The 16,616-nt window shown below is 36.1% G+C and overlaps 1 protein-coding gene across 1 annotated transcript in view; it reads right to left on the reverse strand.

The window, feature by feature from the left end:
• LOC123242136 (aldehyde oxidase-like) overlaps window positions 1-16,616 on the reverse strand; it is a 104,795-nt gene that overhangs the window by 8,308 nt on the left and 79,871 nt on the right. Inside the window, exons 28-32 of the mRNA XM_044669665.1 lie at window positions 13,239-13,367; window positions 11,405-11,479; window positions 8,453-8,505; window positions 5,910-6,024; window positions 212-277 (exon numbers count right to left, since the gene is read on the reverse strand). Coding sequence (XP_044525600.1) covers window positions 212-277; window positions 5,910-6,024; window positions 8,453-8,505; window positions 11,405-11,479; window positions 13,239-13,367 — 438 coding nt within the window. The remainder of the gene's footprint in view (window positions 1-211; window positions 278-5,909; window positions 6,025-8,452; window positions 8,506-11,404; window positions 11,480-13,238; window positions 13,368-16,616) is intronic.

The raw sequence follows: 16,616 nt of genomic DNA on the forward strand, positions 1-16,616 counted from the left end.
ATTTAATATGAGGTAATAGGAACTATTTTGAACCCTGGGAGAATAAAGATCCTCAGGACAGGAGAAGGACATCTTTACATAAAAGCATGGCAAATGAAAATAATGATTAACTATCTCCCTGAAAATCCTCACAGCATTGTTTTATTCGAATCACAACTAAAATTTTAATTGTATGAGAAATACCAAAGATTGAAAAAATAGTGACACTTACCTGCCCTATATCAAGGGCTGGATTGATACTGTAACCAACATCCATGACAATGTCTGTTCTTATATTCTGTTAATAAAAATAACAACAGGTCCATTTTTAAAAACCAGGTCTAGGGAGAAGAAAAAGCTATATCCTGCTTGACACTAATTCATTCTTTTGGGAGAAATAAGTAACAAAAGATTATACTTAGTAAAAAGGAACATTTTTTCAAATTTATATTAATAAAGTAATCAACTTAATAGTTTGGCCACTATTCTCTCTGAAAGAAATAAGTAGTTAACAGAAAATATAACACTGTCATAAATTATCAATTAAATAAGTTGATTCCTATTTCTCAAAAGACCCAAGAAATGATACAACAAACCCAGAACAGCTTATTCTTCTCTATATTTTCTTGTACCCTTATCACTGTAGCAAAACACAATAAGAAATAGTATCCATATTCTTTCTCCTAATAAAATGTTTATAGAACTTGGTGTGCAACAATAAAAAGAACAAGAAATATCTCATCTCTTATTCTAGGTTTTTATTTTCACACAAGTAAAAGTACTGAACTTCAAGGTTGGGATTTAGAAAGCAGAACTTCTCTACTAATCTGCAAATGAAAAGCAGTGAGTTGGCCAGCTTGCCTCCCTCAAGAGCCCTGAGGACTCTCATCTGTCATGGGATCAGGATTAACTATAGTAATTAGTGGAAAGGAAAGTATAAAAACTGAAGAGTGCACTGTTTGAACTTATGTCTTCATTTAGATCAGAGGAACCAAATGTGCAGCCCACAATACTCCTGAGTGTCCCTCCCTAGGGTGTCTATGGTGGACAAAGGGGGTTAGATTAAAATAAAATACAGTTCTTACCTGTTTTTAATGTGTTGATGAATTAATTAAAATAAAACATATTTAAGGGTAAATTTGTTTTGTGGTTTTTTTAATTTGCATGTGATTCTCTAAGTCAATACATGACCCAGAGATATCTTTTTGTATAATTTAGTGGCCTCCATTTATATTTGAGTTTGACAACATGGATCTAGAGTATTGTCTTATGAAGACATTTAGTAAAACAAGACACTAAATCTTCAAAGACTTGAAGCATTTGCCTTACCTGTTCAGCAGGGTGGAGTAGTGAAACTTTCTCTACTGTGCCCTTGGTGATTTACCTTCATCCCTTCTTCCCTCCCTCTCCCCTTTTCAGCTACCTTCTTCCTTTTATGAGTTTTCTTCCTCCATTTGAATATACATACTTGAGAACAGGGACATTATTTATTTTTCCTTACATTTGTATACCCAGCACATAGCACACTGCTTTACACATAATAGGTAATAGGTAATTAATAAATACTGGTTGTCTTGGCTCAGTGATTTGAAAAGTGTTTCTTTTCACTAAGTGGAATCTTTTGAGATTCCACTAGGTGACTCCTTTCTGGGAGTCAGGAGACTTGGGTTCTCTTCCAAGATTTTCCACCAACTCACTATGTGACCCTGACCAAGTCACATCACTTCTCTGAGCCTCTGTTTCCTCATCTACAAATGAGAGGTCAAACTAGATGTCTTTCCAGTTCAAGGACTCTATTTTGGTGTCTAAAGTCACAAAGGACAAAGTTCTGCTGTATATCTGCAGGCTGAGCCAGACCTATAGAAGGTTACTACCCAAATAGAAAATTTAGGGCAGCCTCCCAAACCTGCCATCACAAGGAACATGCTCTGTTTTCAATGGAGTAGAACCTCCTGCTCTTTGCCACAGCCTAAGGCTGAAAGGGTGGTAGGAGACACTTTCAAGATACAGATCTAATGCTTATCCGGAAGACAAATAGCACACAAAAGATGCAAAACCCAGCATAGCCCCTCAAAGATTCAATCTAGTATAATCTTCTAACAGGTCAATGACTGCATGCACCCAACTGAACTGGTTAGAGCCACTGGGGTTACCCAGGAAGCTTGACTTGGAAGGGGAAGGAGAGAAGAAAAAAGTGTAACTTAAGACACTCCCATTTATATAATACTTTAAAGTTTACAAAGCACTTTCTTCACCACAGCCCTGTGAGGTAGATAATGTAAGTACTACTAGACCCATTTAACATCTCAAGAAATTGAGGCTTACTAGAGGACAAAAGACATCCCAATGATCACAAAGACAATCTGTATTGGGACTAAGGTAATGTAAGAATAAATTAGGGATAATCTTATTTCTAGGGTTAGTTGAAAGAAGAGAATTTTGAGAGAAGCCCTGAGAAAGGATTCTGGGTAGAAAGGAATTGTGGGTCTACAACTGGAAGTAACTGAACTTCACTTCCTTCTTGGACTTTGACCAAGCTGGAGAGAGGTTTTGTCTCTACCTACAATTCCCATCAAGCTGAAGGAGGAGTTTTGTTCTAAGAGATTCTCCCTGGAGTAATATATCCAGATCTCCTGATAATAGGTCCAATGCTCTTCTTATAATACTGGGCTGCCTCTCTTAAAAAAGGGTAAAGTCAACAATCTGGCATCAGACTTCCTAGAACTGTGTAGGCTTTGCATTCAGTCAGTTCTAAGACCCCTGCTAAGGCAAATCATCAGTTCTGTTCTCTTAAAAACTGTTCTCATGGGCTAAAAATCTTCGTGTGGAACTCCAAGAATGATCACATTTTTAGTATGTTACAATCTTGTCCTAGGACCTTGGGCAGACCTAAGCACAGTTTGGAAATGCGCAAGTACAGATGAGTCAGAAAGCCTTCTAATCTCCCTCCTCATGGGAGAAGGGCTGCAGAAGTCAGATAGAGTAAGGAGAAATGAAATGTTGTGTAATGATACTTAATGATCTCTCCAGCACATACACCAAGCCCCATGATAAGCATTATGTTTGGAGAGCAACCAGAGAGAGGTAACCTTGCTTGAATTTCATGGACATTGCCTTGATAGACTGGAGTTTATCAATCTTCAAAAAACAGGAGGATTCCATGAAGATGACATATTGGTGATAAACTCTGTCCAGGCCACACTTCAAAAATATCACTTTGAGAGACGCTTGGGGGTGTTTGGATCAGTGTAGATCATAGATGTCCTAAACTAGCAGCACATTCTTTTTGCCTTAACCTTGGGCCTGATTATTCTGACCCTGACAGTGTGGTCCTCTTGCAGCTGTAAGCATGTGATTGTCCCCAGTAATCAAGGTGATGGTCACATGTATTTCCTAAAGCTGACCAGTGAACTTGTTTTGTGCAACCCCAGAAGAGGTTGAACTCACATGATGAGGAAAACTATGGCCAGCCTAAAAATATGATTTGAGAAATACTTTGGAATTTTGTTGATTGGTAGAAGGAAAGGGGGAGAGGAGCGCAAAGGGAGATGGCAGAATAGAAGGGGGACTTCTCTTATATAATTCAGAAATTTATAAAGATACTTCAATATTCAATGAAAAATTGTATATAGCCCATTACCTGAGTAAAGGAGATCACTTTCCTGACAACCAAGAAACAAAATTCTTGGTTGACACACAATAAATTTATATTGATTTCCTAAGACTGACTCAATAGACCTTTGAGAATGTTCATTTTTTTTTCAAATAAGAAACAGCTAAGAATTACAGGTCACCCTGATCTGATAACACCAATAAATATCCTTGGTAACATTCTCTGGGCTAAATATTCAGTTTAAAAACTGTTGTTTGAATTTTAAAAATAAAGACATTCAAGCTAAAGAATGTCAGTTGAGATTTTCATTTACATTCAAGTATAAATTCCTAATCCTTACATTCAAGAATATGATTCCAACTTAGCCTTAGGTCATATTATTTTCCTTTACAGTCTAGGTTCCAACTAAACTAGGCTACTCTTTATTTCATCTGTTCTTGTCCTTACCTCTCCTATTCTCCCGTACCTAAAATGAACTTCCTTTTAGCATGGTACAATGGTAAGAAAACTGACTGCTATGTTCAAAGTACCCGAGTTCAAATTCTGTCTCTGTTATACCCATAACTGAGGGTAAGTTCCAACTTTCTCATCTGGAAAATTAAGGGTTTGGACTAGATGACCTTTGAGTTTCCTTTTCAAGTCCAAATCTATAATCCATGTATTAACAGCTCTTCTTTCCTTCAAGGATTTCCAGATTCCACTGAATTTTCCTCAATGTTCCCAAACAAAAATTCATTCTCTCCCCTTTCCTTCTTCTCCTTTCACTTTTCCCTCTCCCTCTCTCTCTCTATTTTTCAGTCTTCCATAGAATATTATGGTATTTCATTCTTCCTCATATTTACTATACTTATTGGTACACATGTCTCCACTTCCCTTAATTTCAGGAGCAGTGAAAAGACAGTTAAAAGAAATAATTTTAGGCATCAGATAAGGAAAAACTTTCTAATATTTATTGCTTTTCAGTCTTTTTCAGTTATGTCTGACTCTTCAAGACCTCATCTGGGATTTTCTTGGTTGAGGTCTTGGAGTGGTTTGCCATTTCTTTCTCCAGCCTAAGTTTAAGATGAAGAACTGAGGCAAGCTGGGTTAAGGGACTTGCACAGGGTCATACAGCTAGTAGGTATCTGAAGTCAGATTTGAACTCTGGAAAATGAGTCTTCCTGAACCCAGTACTCTGTTGCCCCTTTCTAATAATTAGAGCTATTCAAAACTGTAAGGGGCTTCAGTGAATTAATGAGGGTAGAGATGAAAATTAATATTCAATAACTATTATATTTTATAAAATTTTATTAACAATAAAATAATAAAAAACTAGAGTGAAAAAGTGCTAAACTAATTTCAGCCACGCTCATGAAGAAGAGAGAGGAAGAGGGAGGAGCTACAGAACTTATAAAACAATAACATGATCACACAAACATGGAGGCACAGGAAAGATTAAAGGGAATTTGGGGAAATATTGAGGGACTTCTCAGGAATGAAGTCCAAGGTTCAAAATCTCCATTTGCACATGAGTTTCTTTTCAATGGAAGTCTTCAAGCAAAAGCTGGCTGGCTATCACTTGCCATATGTGCTGTCCTAAAGATTCTTTCTGTGGTATGTGTTGGATTAGATAGTGTCAACTGGGTTTTCTGCAAGTATGAAGTTTGCCCCTGCCCCATGAGAACTCACCTTAAAGGAAATATCAGGCACACCTGTTTTGGCCTGAACAATAGACCTTGAAGTGTTTGGTGACTCTAGTTTGGGTGGTAGACATAGTCAAATGTTGAGTGCCTTTATTTGTCTTAGTAGCTTCTCCCACTGTATTAAAGTCCTCTCTCTGGAAGCCCCCCTCTTGGTTTAACCCTTTCCTTTTGTATTCCTTGTAGTAGATACTCTCAGATACCCCAGCTCCTGGCTGCAGCCTCTTTGCAACCTGCTTGCAGCTTGTCTATTCATGCTTGCTGTACCAAGTTCTCCAGAGGGTATAAAAGATCCCCAAGTTCTGTCACTCTTAGGAGAATCATCTTGTGCGGTGCCTTCTCCCAGAGATACAGTTCCCAGAGTCCCAGAGCCCTTGGCTTTGTGTAGTTTGTAGACACTTGACTCTGTGTGGTGTCCAAAACCGAACACTATCTCTTTCCTGATTAAAGACAAGATTTTCCTGACTACTTTAGTAGTTCTGTGTTATTTCCAAGTTAACAATGGCTACAGACATATTGACCAACTCTGAAAATCTGTGTTTTGGTTACATAATCCTGGCATCATCTGCCTTAAGGGAGGGGTGGAATTCAGCCTACAATTTAAGCTTATGTTAAAGTTTATATAAATAAGCAGTTACCTTATGATCTCCTGTCAGGCAGTCGATTTCAACTTCTGAGCAGGCAGTTCCATACACACAGTAGTGAAATAAGTGACCTTCACCTTTTTCCCAATCCATGTTTGACTCATAGCCCCTGTTGAAAATGTAGTTCTTTAAGTGTCTTGGAGGAAATAGGTTTTAACTGGGAGCATACTGTCAGAAAGAACCCTGCACTTGGAAGAAGAGCAGAGTTCAGGTCTTGACTTTGGCACTTGAAAAACCAAGGGACAATTTGTTGTTGTTCATTCATTTCTATTTTGTCTGACCCTTTGTGACCCCGTTTGATTTTGGGGAGGGTTTTTGGCAAAGATACTGGGGTAGTTTGCCATTTCCTTCTCCAACTCATTTTTCAGATGAGAAAACTTAGGCAAAAATAGTTAAATGACCTTATTAGGGTCACATAGAAAGTAAATGTCTGAAGCCAGATTTGAATTCAGGTCTTCTTGACTATAGGCTAAGCATTCTCTCTACTCTATCACCCATGTGTCTAAGTGATAAGATGGATCACTTATCTTAACTCTTAGCCTCTCTTCCTCATGTGGATCCTCAACTTCCTCATTTATAAAATACGGCTATAACACATGACCTACTTTAGAAAATTGTCATGAGAAGACTACTTTGTAACTGTAAAAAATAAAAAAATGAATTATCATAAATAGGCAATATTTATTATGGTAAAAAGTCTGGTTGAACTTGATTTCACAGATGTTGCAAACTATGTTTAAAACAAAAGACCTAGAGAGATCAACCAGATCTCTGGGAAATGCAGCAGATTGTTCAGACCACTGAAAGGCAAAAATGTTGCATGAAACCTTACAATCATTTTATTGATGCTTGATGAGTGCTTCCATGTCACTTTGATACACACACACAAATAAGGATCTCATTTTGCACTCCTATTTCAAACCCCCGAGAAGGCCCTAAACAAATGATTTAGGTCATATGAAAGCCCCTCCAAAAATACTCCCCTCTCAAGAAGTATTTTGCCTACAATGGGGCTTAATCTAACATGAAGGTCTTAATACTTATTTTTTTTCTGATAAATACTCAAAGTTATTCACATCTTCTAGACCAGAGAGGTCAAACACATATTCCAAAACACTCTTTAATATAGTCTGAACCAGATTAAAATGTAATTGGGAAACATTTAGCAAAATAACAATATAATAAAACATAGACAATGTAATGTGTAGTTTTCTAAATTAATGGGGTCACAAGCATCCTTATATGTGGTTTAATGGTCCCCATTTCTGAGTTTTACACCTATGTTCTAAATCAGTGGTTCCCAAACTTTTTTGGCCTACGGCCCCGTTTCTAGAAAAAATATTACTTAAAGTCCCCTGTCACATACCATCACTGCCCCCTTACAGTTATTCACCGCCCCCAAATGCACCTGTGGCCATCACCACCTTTCTGGATCACTGCAGCACCCACCAGGGGGCAGTGGTGCCCACTTTGGGAATCACTGTTCTAAACTAACATTGGGCCACTAAGAGATAATATGGTTCCAAATCTCTTGGTACAACTTGTCAAGTCTTAGCCTCTTGTGAGCAAAAATGAGCCCCCCCAAAAAAACTCCAAATGGGGTCACAAAGGGTCAGACAAAATAGAAATGAATGAACAACATGGCCTGTAATACTAAGATGACACCGCTCTATCCATCATTCTCTATCATTAACTTGGGCTTCCATTTTCAGATTAAACAATCTGTAGCAATTTATTGTTTAACCCTTAGCATATCAGTGTTGAGACAGATTTTGAGAGTAGAAAGTAAGGCAGGGGCATCTAAGGTTACTGATTTGTTAGTACAAATTCTTGCCTTCTTTTACTATGTTCACCCTAGATACGATATGAAAGATTTCCAAAAATTTGTTCTAGAAGATTCCCTAGGAATAAGGCAAAATTATTTTAAAATGATAAGAAGAACAAGATGCAACTCTCCTGCCCTCTCATGAATTTTTGTTGGACATCCCTGATAAACTTACTATTTTTGTTTCAATATTATCTATTCAACTGCAAGTTCTCCCACGAGTCAATTCAGACATTTGTACTTTTAAATATGAAGCTCAATGTTAGCATGCCAAGTCTATATAAGACAAATTTTGTCAAAATTACAGAATAAAGTTTCCCTTAGTTCCACTATTTTTTAAAGCCATGTTCTAAAAAAGCATTTTTTATCTATTTCTTTCAAATACTCTATACTAGTCTTCATCTTTTAAATTCTTCCTCTTCTCACTTCAACAGTGAGATGGTATAATCTCACCTCATATTTTAACGATTCTAGGGCACAGCTAGGTGGCTCAGTGGATTGAGAGCCAGGTCCATAGATGAGAAGTCTTGGATTCAAATGTGGCCTCAGATACTTCCTAGCTGTGTGACCCTGGGCAAGTCACTTAACCCCAATTGCAGAGCCCTTACTACTCTTCTGCCTTGGAACCTATACACAGTATTGATTCTAAGCTGGAAAGTAAAGGTATAAAAGAAAAAAATAATCCTAGGAGGGGGCTGAAAGGACTTTTTACCTGAAATATCCAGTTGCTGAAAGACTAATGCTTTGATTAAAAGCTTCTTGTGCCTGAAAAAGATGAGCATATTTTCTCATATAATATGAGATGTGTTTAATAAGAAACAAAAACTAAACGTAACATTTTATCCATGTTTTCATTTCTAATCTTATTCAAAATTAAATAATCCTCTTTCTGGTCAGTAACTTCTCCTCTTATTACAAATTAAATTAACAACCTGCAATAGCATGCAGAACAATTTTCTGTCCCAGTTTCAGTACAACAACTTCCCCCACCTTTAGAAAGTCCAGTGACTCTATATCTTAGTCTTCTGAGAGCTGTGATAGCCAAATTCATTGCCTTCTGGCAGAAATGAGGATGTTTTAAAAATTAGAATATTCATATGACAGCCATTTGCATCTATAACATCATCAATGTAGAATTTCCTACACAACTCACACAATGGTAATGGGACAATCAACCCATATGCAGCTGCCATATTCTCCCATAAGTTGGTCACAGGGACTACATCTTCCTACACTGGCAGTTTCCTTACTTTCTCCTGACATTGTGAGGGTATCAGAAAAGCACTATGGCTAGCCATCTGCCATTCTTCATCTTTTCCATATGGACATCCTGTCTTCTCTTCCTATAATATAACTATCTTATTACTTCATGACTAGTTAATAATGAGTATAAAATAATGCTTAAAGAATCTGCCTCAGTGTTGTTTTTCCTGTGTCCTGTTTTTGTAGGGAAAGGGGCAGGTGAGAAGAGAGAAAGGTAGCAATAGTATTGCCAAAAAAATAAAGAATCTTTGAAGCATTTTTAAAAACACAAAATGAACAGAAGAAACTTCATGAGGAAACACAGATAAGCAATACAACTTTGAAAGTAACATTTTGAATTTATTATATATTTAAAAGGAAAAGTATTATACATAAAACCACAAATGTATACCTAACGGAAATTTGTTACATAATGGAAATTTGTGGTTTATGTAAAACTTTCATCTGCTCTACTTTGTTTAATGAAATGTTTATTTACTTAGTCTTTGTTTAGAATTTTTAAAATGATAAAGAACCTGTTGCAGCCTTTACAGGGTCTTTGACTGAGTCTGAGAGTTTCAAAACTGTGGATATTTACTAATACTAAAGAGGAAAAACAAGAACACAAAAATAGAATCCCGTCAAATTATATCTATTGCATTGAAAACACAACAGGCTGTAGAGCCAGAGCAAAATATTTCTGTTCCTTGAACAAACTAAAAATTGTTACTCCCTTGGAGCAGCTACTCAGTGGATTGAGAGCCAGGAATAGAAATGGAAGGTCCTGGGTTCAAACACTACCTCAGACATTTCCTGGCCGTGTGACTCTGGGAAAGTCACTTACCCCACTGCCTAGCCTTTACTGCTCTTCTGCCTTGGAACCAATACACAATGCTGATTCCAAGATGGAAGATAAGGATTTTAAAAAATTATATTCTCTGTGTGTTGACAGTTGAGCCATCACTATAACATATTAATTGACTACGTGCTATGGAGAATAGAATCCTTTTACATTTAAATTTATAAATGTATAAAAAGTAATATAAAAATGTCCCTAGTTATATATCCCTGTGTGTTGTGTCTTGGCTAATGTGTTGCGCAGTAGAAAGAATATCTGGAATCCAAGCACATACTTCAAAACTCAGCTTAATAACTTGTCAGCTGTGTGACTTACTCTCACTTATACTCTCTAAACCTTAGTTTCCTCATCTGTATAATAGCCAAGTTGGTCTAGATGATTTTTTAAAGTTAAGTCTTTGCTAAATAATGATCCCTTGAATGAACTAGGGATGTTTGGCATGGAAAATAAATTCTCAAGGAGGACCCTCACTATGTTTAAATATTTGAAGAACTGGTGCATGGAAAAGGGGTTGGACTTCTCAATTTGGCATCAGAACATATAATCAAGAACAATGGGGGGGGGGGACAGTTGGGTGACTCAGTGGATTGAGAGCCAGACCTAGAGACGGGATGTCCCAGGTTCAAATCTGGTTTCAGACACTTCCCAGCTGTGTGACCCTGGGCAAGGTACTTGACCCCCATTGCCTACCCTTACCACTCTTCTGCCTTGGAGCCAATACACAGTATTGACTCCAAGATGGAAGGTAAGGGTTTATTTAAAAAAACAGAAGAAGAATGGGTAGGGCTTGCAAAAAGGACAAATATAGGTTTGATGTCAGGAAAAATCTCAATAATTAGAACTATTCCAAAGCGCAATCAGCAGGAAGTCCCTAAAAGTCATGAACTTCCTCTCCCTGGACCATGAGAGCCATAAACACCACATTTTTTAAAATGTAATTTTGTGAGAGCCGTACAGTGCTCACAGTGTGCGCTCCTGTAACAGTGCCTAAAAAAAATTGACTTTATGGCTCCTGCAGAAAGAGCCATATTTGGCCCTCAAAAGAGCCAGATATGGCTCAAGAGCCATACGTTGCCCACCCCTGCCCTAGATGTTTTTAAACAGAGGCTGAATGTCCACTTATCAAGGATATATATCAGGCCTGCTAGGGTCCCCTTCAACTCTAAACATCTGGGTTTTGTGATTCAGTCAATGTTCATTGTTCAGGACAGGAAAATGTTACACAGAATAAGCTTGGGAAACCCCATCTTCCACCTGCCAAGAGTCCATGGCATCTATCCATTTCCTAGAAATTTCCTTTATCAAGTTAACCATAGGATATTATTGCCATTAAAGAGGCAAATAACTCTTTAGACAGAATACTTGAGAATCTAAAAGTAATCCACTAAAGTAATCAAAATCCAATCACAAACTTCAGCAATCTGTCCCTTTATTTCCTCCTCACTGATCATTCTATTTACCAAGATGGTATCTTTCAGAACCCCTTGCTAAAGCTTATGAGGGAATTTTCTTGTAACAAGAACTGCCTCTAATTCATTCACATGAAAAAAAAAAAAACCTTACCCACTCCTTCCATGTGCCATGAGGGTTTTTGCTAATGATGGGCTCTAGACGCTTTCGAAGAATTTGACAAGCATCCTATAGTTGATGAAAAAATTAAAATTATGCTGGTAGTGTTGCAAAGGAAGAAATAAAATTAATACCTAGCTACTTGAGGAAAAAGTGGCCCCAAATTAAAAAATTGTTAAAAGCACAATTAGATACAAACAACAGAATAAATATGCAAATTCATTCTATCAGACCAATGTCATCAATGCCTCCGGATTTATAATATCTGATTTATAAGAGTATAAAGTAGACTATAAGCTCACTAAAGGCAATGGTTCATCTTATTTCTTCCAGAGCCTAAACAGGGCTTTGTATTCTCTTGGTACTAAATAAGTGTTTGTTAAATGAATTAGACTGATCTGTTCTTCCAACTTGTTTATAGTAAGAATAAACAATCTACTATTAATTCTGAGAACAATAGAGGCAGTCTTATAATTTGGTAAGTTGAGATGAGTCAGCAGTATTGTGTGGTTGTTACATAAGTTGGTATAATGCTAGGACAAGTACATAGCCTAGAGGAAACTGGGACCAGGCCAGTAAATTTTAACCATCCCAGAATTAACTAAAATAAAATCTATTCTATAAACTATATAGGACAATGAAGCACTTGAGGTTTCACCAGTTGGCCCACAGAAGTGGACAAAAATGAGAGAAGCTTAACTCAAAGTAGAATAAAAATCTTTGGAGGCTGGACTTTCTGTGGAGCTCATCTTTACACGAGAGTCTGGGGGCTTATCTGGGAATAGAGGAGACACTGACTGACTTATTGAAGTGGGCTGTATTTTTCCTACAGCATACTGCAAGATTCTTTATTTAATGAAGGCATGTTGATCTCAAAGAATGTGGTTGGGTTAGTTGAACATTATCTAGAAGGAGTGTCAATGTGAAAAAAAAATGAGGTAGATCCAGCTTCTATTCAATCCAATTAACAAATATTTATTAAGTAAGGGATTACAATATGACTACTGGCAAGAGGTATATCCAGTCCACTTTTCAAATCTAACACGAAACTTCCCTACTCCAACCAGATTCTTCATGTCAGTGCCTCTCAAATACATTTTGTATATTCTAATCTCTCTGTCTTTATTTCATGTTACTTTCCAAAGCTTGGAATGCCCAACCCTCTTCTCTGCACCTCTCCAAATCCTATCCCTTCTTTTCAGACAGGGGAAAGAACACCGATGAAAATTAGAGATTTTGACTTTGAGGCTTACTTTTTTACCTTGGAAAAGTCTCTTAACTTCCTTGGGCCTCAGTTTCCTCACTTAGAAAATGAAGGGGGTCATACTAGATAATCTCTAAAACCCTTTCTTCTGCTAGAACAAAGATTATTACCCTTGTTAAACTGCACAAGGAGCTCCCACAATGGGAGTTCTCCACACTGATTCTTATCTTTACAAAAGAGGAAACTGAAGTTAGGTGACCTGTCAATGTTCACATGACTAGTATCAGAGATAGAATCTGAATCAAGATCTCCCTTATGTTAAAATCAATACTTTTTTTCCAATACACTAGACTATAAGCTTCTAGAGGAGAGGAAACATCTTTTAGACTTATTTGAAATCTTTGAGCCTCACCCTAAAAATATGGACAAATTAGATATTTGAATGATTTTCCATTCTCATATATAGCATATCCCAAAATCTTATTGAGGTTTTAAGCTTTGACAGTTTAAATTCATTAAAAAAAATTTTAGCTTTAATAGCTTAAATTTTTACAAAGACTTTGGGGGTCCTTTTTATTCAGTCATGGAAGGCTGAGGATGAAGATATTAGTGCTCTGATTTTACCTTCAGTGCCAGCCCATTGAGATCTGCCACCACAGAACCTCCTGAGACATTTCCATTAGGGATGGTTTCAGTACTCGTTCCACGCAAGTGAATATTGTCCATTGGCATCCCTAACTCACGACTGACCACCTAACAAGGAGAATAAGCTCTTATTAACAAATGTTCAATTCAACTCAACAGACATTAAATATCTATTATTTTTGGCCCCTGTGTTAGAAGTTAGGAATTCAAAGCAGACCTCACTCCTCAACAATTTGCAAGCTAATAATATAACAATAATGATGTTTTAAACAACAGATGTCAGTTTGCACTAAAACATAAAGAAATGTTTCAATTCAGTTTTTGTTCTAAAACAAAAAAGTTTCTTGGATTCCATTATACGTTGTTCTCTTTACTATTTTCACTGGACTTTCTTGTGATGATAAGACAGCTGACAATTTAGTATATTTAGAGAGCCTAGTAAAGAACATTTTATCAACAGATATAAATCCCAAAAAAGTAATTCTGTTTTACATATGAAAATATTTTGCCTATTCCTATTTGTCTTAAATATACTAAATTAAATCATTATTAAGGTAGTATTATAGTTAATGATTGAATATAAATTATAATTAATAATAGATTGATAAACTTAATATCAAATAAATTCTAATTAATGATAAATTATGTGTGTGTGTGTGTGTGTGTGTGTGTGTGTGCATCCTTAAGTGAGAAAAGGGAAAACTTTTTGATTGATCTGAGATCTCAATTCAAATAGATGTATCAATTTTTCTATTTCTATTTCCAGTTTTAGGAAAAGGGATTCAAATCATGACTAAGAATAAAATATATCTAAAAATCTGAAAGTCCAGCATGAATTTAAATATGAAATTGAAATTATTTGGAAACAAAATAGGTTTCACATTATTGACATATAAATGACCTCCCCAGTGAAATTTCTTGAAATGTATTTCACTAAGATTGTTAAATTCAAAATTAGAAATGTTGATATTTGTGTCCAATCATATGAAGAAAGCAAGAAACAGGCTTTTATTAAGCATTTACTATATACTAGGCACTGTGCAAAGTGTTTTACAAAAGTATCCCATTTGAACTTCACCTTAACCCTATAGGTAGGTGCTATTATTATCCCTGGTTTACAAATGAAGAACCTGAGGCAAAGAGAGGGTGAGTGACTTTCCCCAGGTCACATAAGTTCTAACATTCTTGACTTTCCCTTTAATGATTTCATAAATACCTGGTATTCATTTTAGAGATAGAAACTGTGGATACAGAAATTCTCTCAAACTCTGTATTAATTGTGATTATTCCTGAATGAGAAGGTATTCTATCATTGTCTCAGATTAGAAACTGTGGGCTGTAATTCAGGAGCAGAAGCTATTAAGAGCAAGTTCACAAAGTAAATGAATAACCTAATTCTCAATTCTTAATTGTGCTTAGATATTTGTACATTCAATCTTGGAACTGGATTTTCCATGAGAGGAGCCACATGTACTTTATTTCTAAAAATGTATATTTTGGAGGTCTATATTTGTGTGTGTGTGTTCATACACACATATGTGTTTGGTAAAAATGAAAATTAGATGTGTGATCTGGACAAAAGCTTGAGTTAAAATTTCTCAATGAAAAGGCAAGCAATATTAGAGTATAATAATATGTTATATTATTATATTGTGTAATATAATAATATATTATAGTATTATAATAAATATAATAATTATTAATTAACAATAATTCTGTCTAAATCCATGGATCACCAATATAGATGCATAAAAAATTGAAATGTAAAAATTACTATATAGGTAGTCTTTGTAAGTTTAAGAGAATAAAAATACTCTCTGAAAATTCAGCCTTCTTAAATTTTATATACATAAGTATATGTATACATATATATATTTCTGAACAGGTGTGATAGATGACATCTAAATTAACTGAGAAAACAGATTCAAACCTCCAAGAATATCAATTTATCAATGCCAGTTGCATAACAAGTCAGGACCGGGGCTCCATAGCTTGGCACTGGACCCCAAATACAAGTGGAGATACATTTTTATGCATTAAGAGAAAACAATTAACAGGATATAAACCAGGTATAGAAAGTGGCTCATACAAAGGCACAGAGGTAGGAGAAAAAGAGCTAAGGGAATCATAAGGGAGCAGTGGCATGGGAGAGGAGGGATAAATAAAGGAACAGAACAGGACGGTCATATCAACAAATGAAGAGAGGTCCAAGTGCATGAGGACTAAGAAAAGACCATCTCACTTAGAACATAGTTTACTAATAACCTTAGAAAGAGCAGTTTCAGGCAAGTGGTAGAATGGGAAGCCAGTTTGAAAGAAGTTAAGAAATGAGTGTGGTGAAGAAAGAAAAACAGCGAGGGTACATAATACTTTTTAAATATTTGGCAATATTAATTAAAGGGAGAAAAGATATAAAGGGATAGCTAGAGAATATGGCAGGGTTCAATAATGCATGCCTGTGACTGGTGTCAAGTGAGGTTGAAGCTGTTGGGAATTGAGGATGTTGATAAATTGGGAGACCAGACTCTTTGAAGGGACATCACTGTGTATAGTGAAGTCCTCTTACCCTCTCTAGGATCACGCCCTATTAATGATTTTCTCTTATCTACAATGAGGAGACTATGATTGCAGCTTCAGTTCTTTGATAAATTACATAACTTCTTCAAACCTTAGTTTGCTCATCTGTTTACACTCTAAAGAGTTTAGAAATTATATTAATCTCCTTAAAGATTAAACAGATTATTATCTCTCAGATGAACTTTAAAGTATAATAGTAGCTGACATTTACATAATATTTTAAGATTTGCAATGTTTTTTACTTAATATCATCTCATTTAAATCTCAAAGCAATTTTGTGAGGGAATTGCTTTTATCATCCCTATTTTGCAGATGCAACATTATGGCTCATGGAGGTTGTGGCTTGTCCAGGGTCATATAGCTTATAAATGTCTGAAACAGAAATTAAAGTAAGGTTTTCCTGATTCCAAGTCCAGGATTCTATCAAAATTATAGAGACCAAAAATAATTTGCCAGATGAAGAAACTAAGGCTTAAAGTCATCAAGCAATTTATCCAAGGAACCTAGATGAAATTCAAATCTTGACTCAAAATGAAAGAATAAACTGTCATTTTATAGGGGAAAGGTTAAGAGTAGGACTTGGCAAGGGAATGGCCATCTCTTTATCCAAGATGGAAGTAAAAGAATAGAAAGATTCTGAAGAATAGAGTAGGGATGTTGTGAGAGAACAAATTTGTTGCAGGAAATCAAAGGCCTGTTCTCACCCAAAGAATTAAAAGCTCCAATGTTGTAAATCCTCAGGCACGAAAGTGTTCATTCAAAGATAATACAGATAATGTG

This window comes from Gracilinanus agilis, chromosome 3, assembly GCF_016433145.1.
Source record: "Gracilinanus agilis isolate LMUSP501 chromosome 3, AgileGrace, whole genome shotgun sequence".
Classification (NCBI taxonomy): domain Eukaryota; kingdom Metazoa; phylum Chordata; class Mammalia; order Didelphimorphia; family Didelphidae; genus Gracilinanus; species Gracilinanus agilis.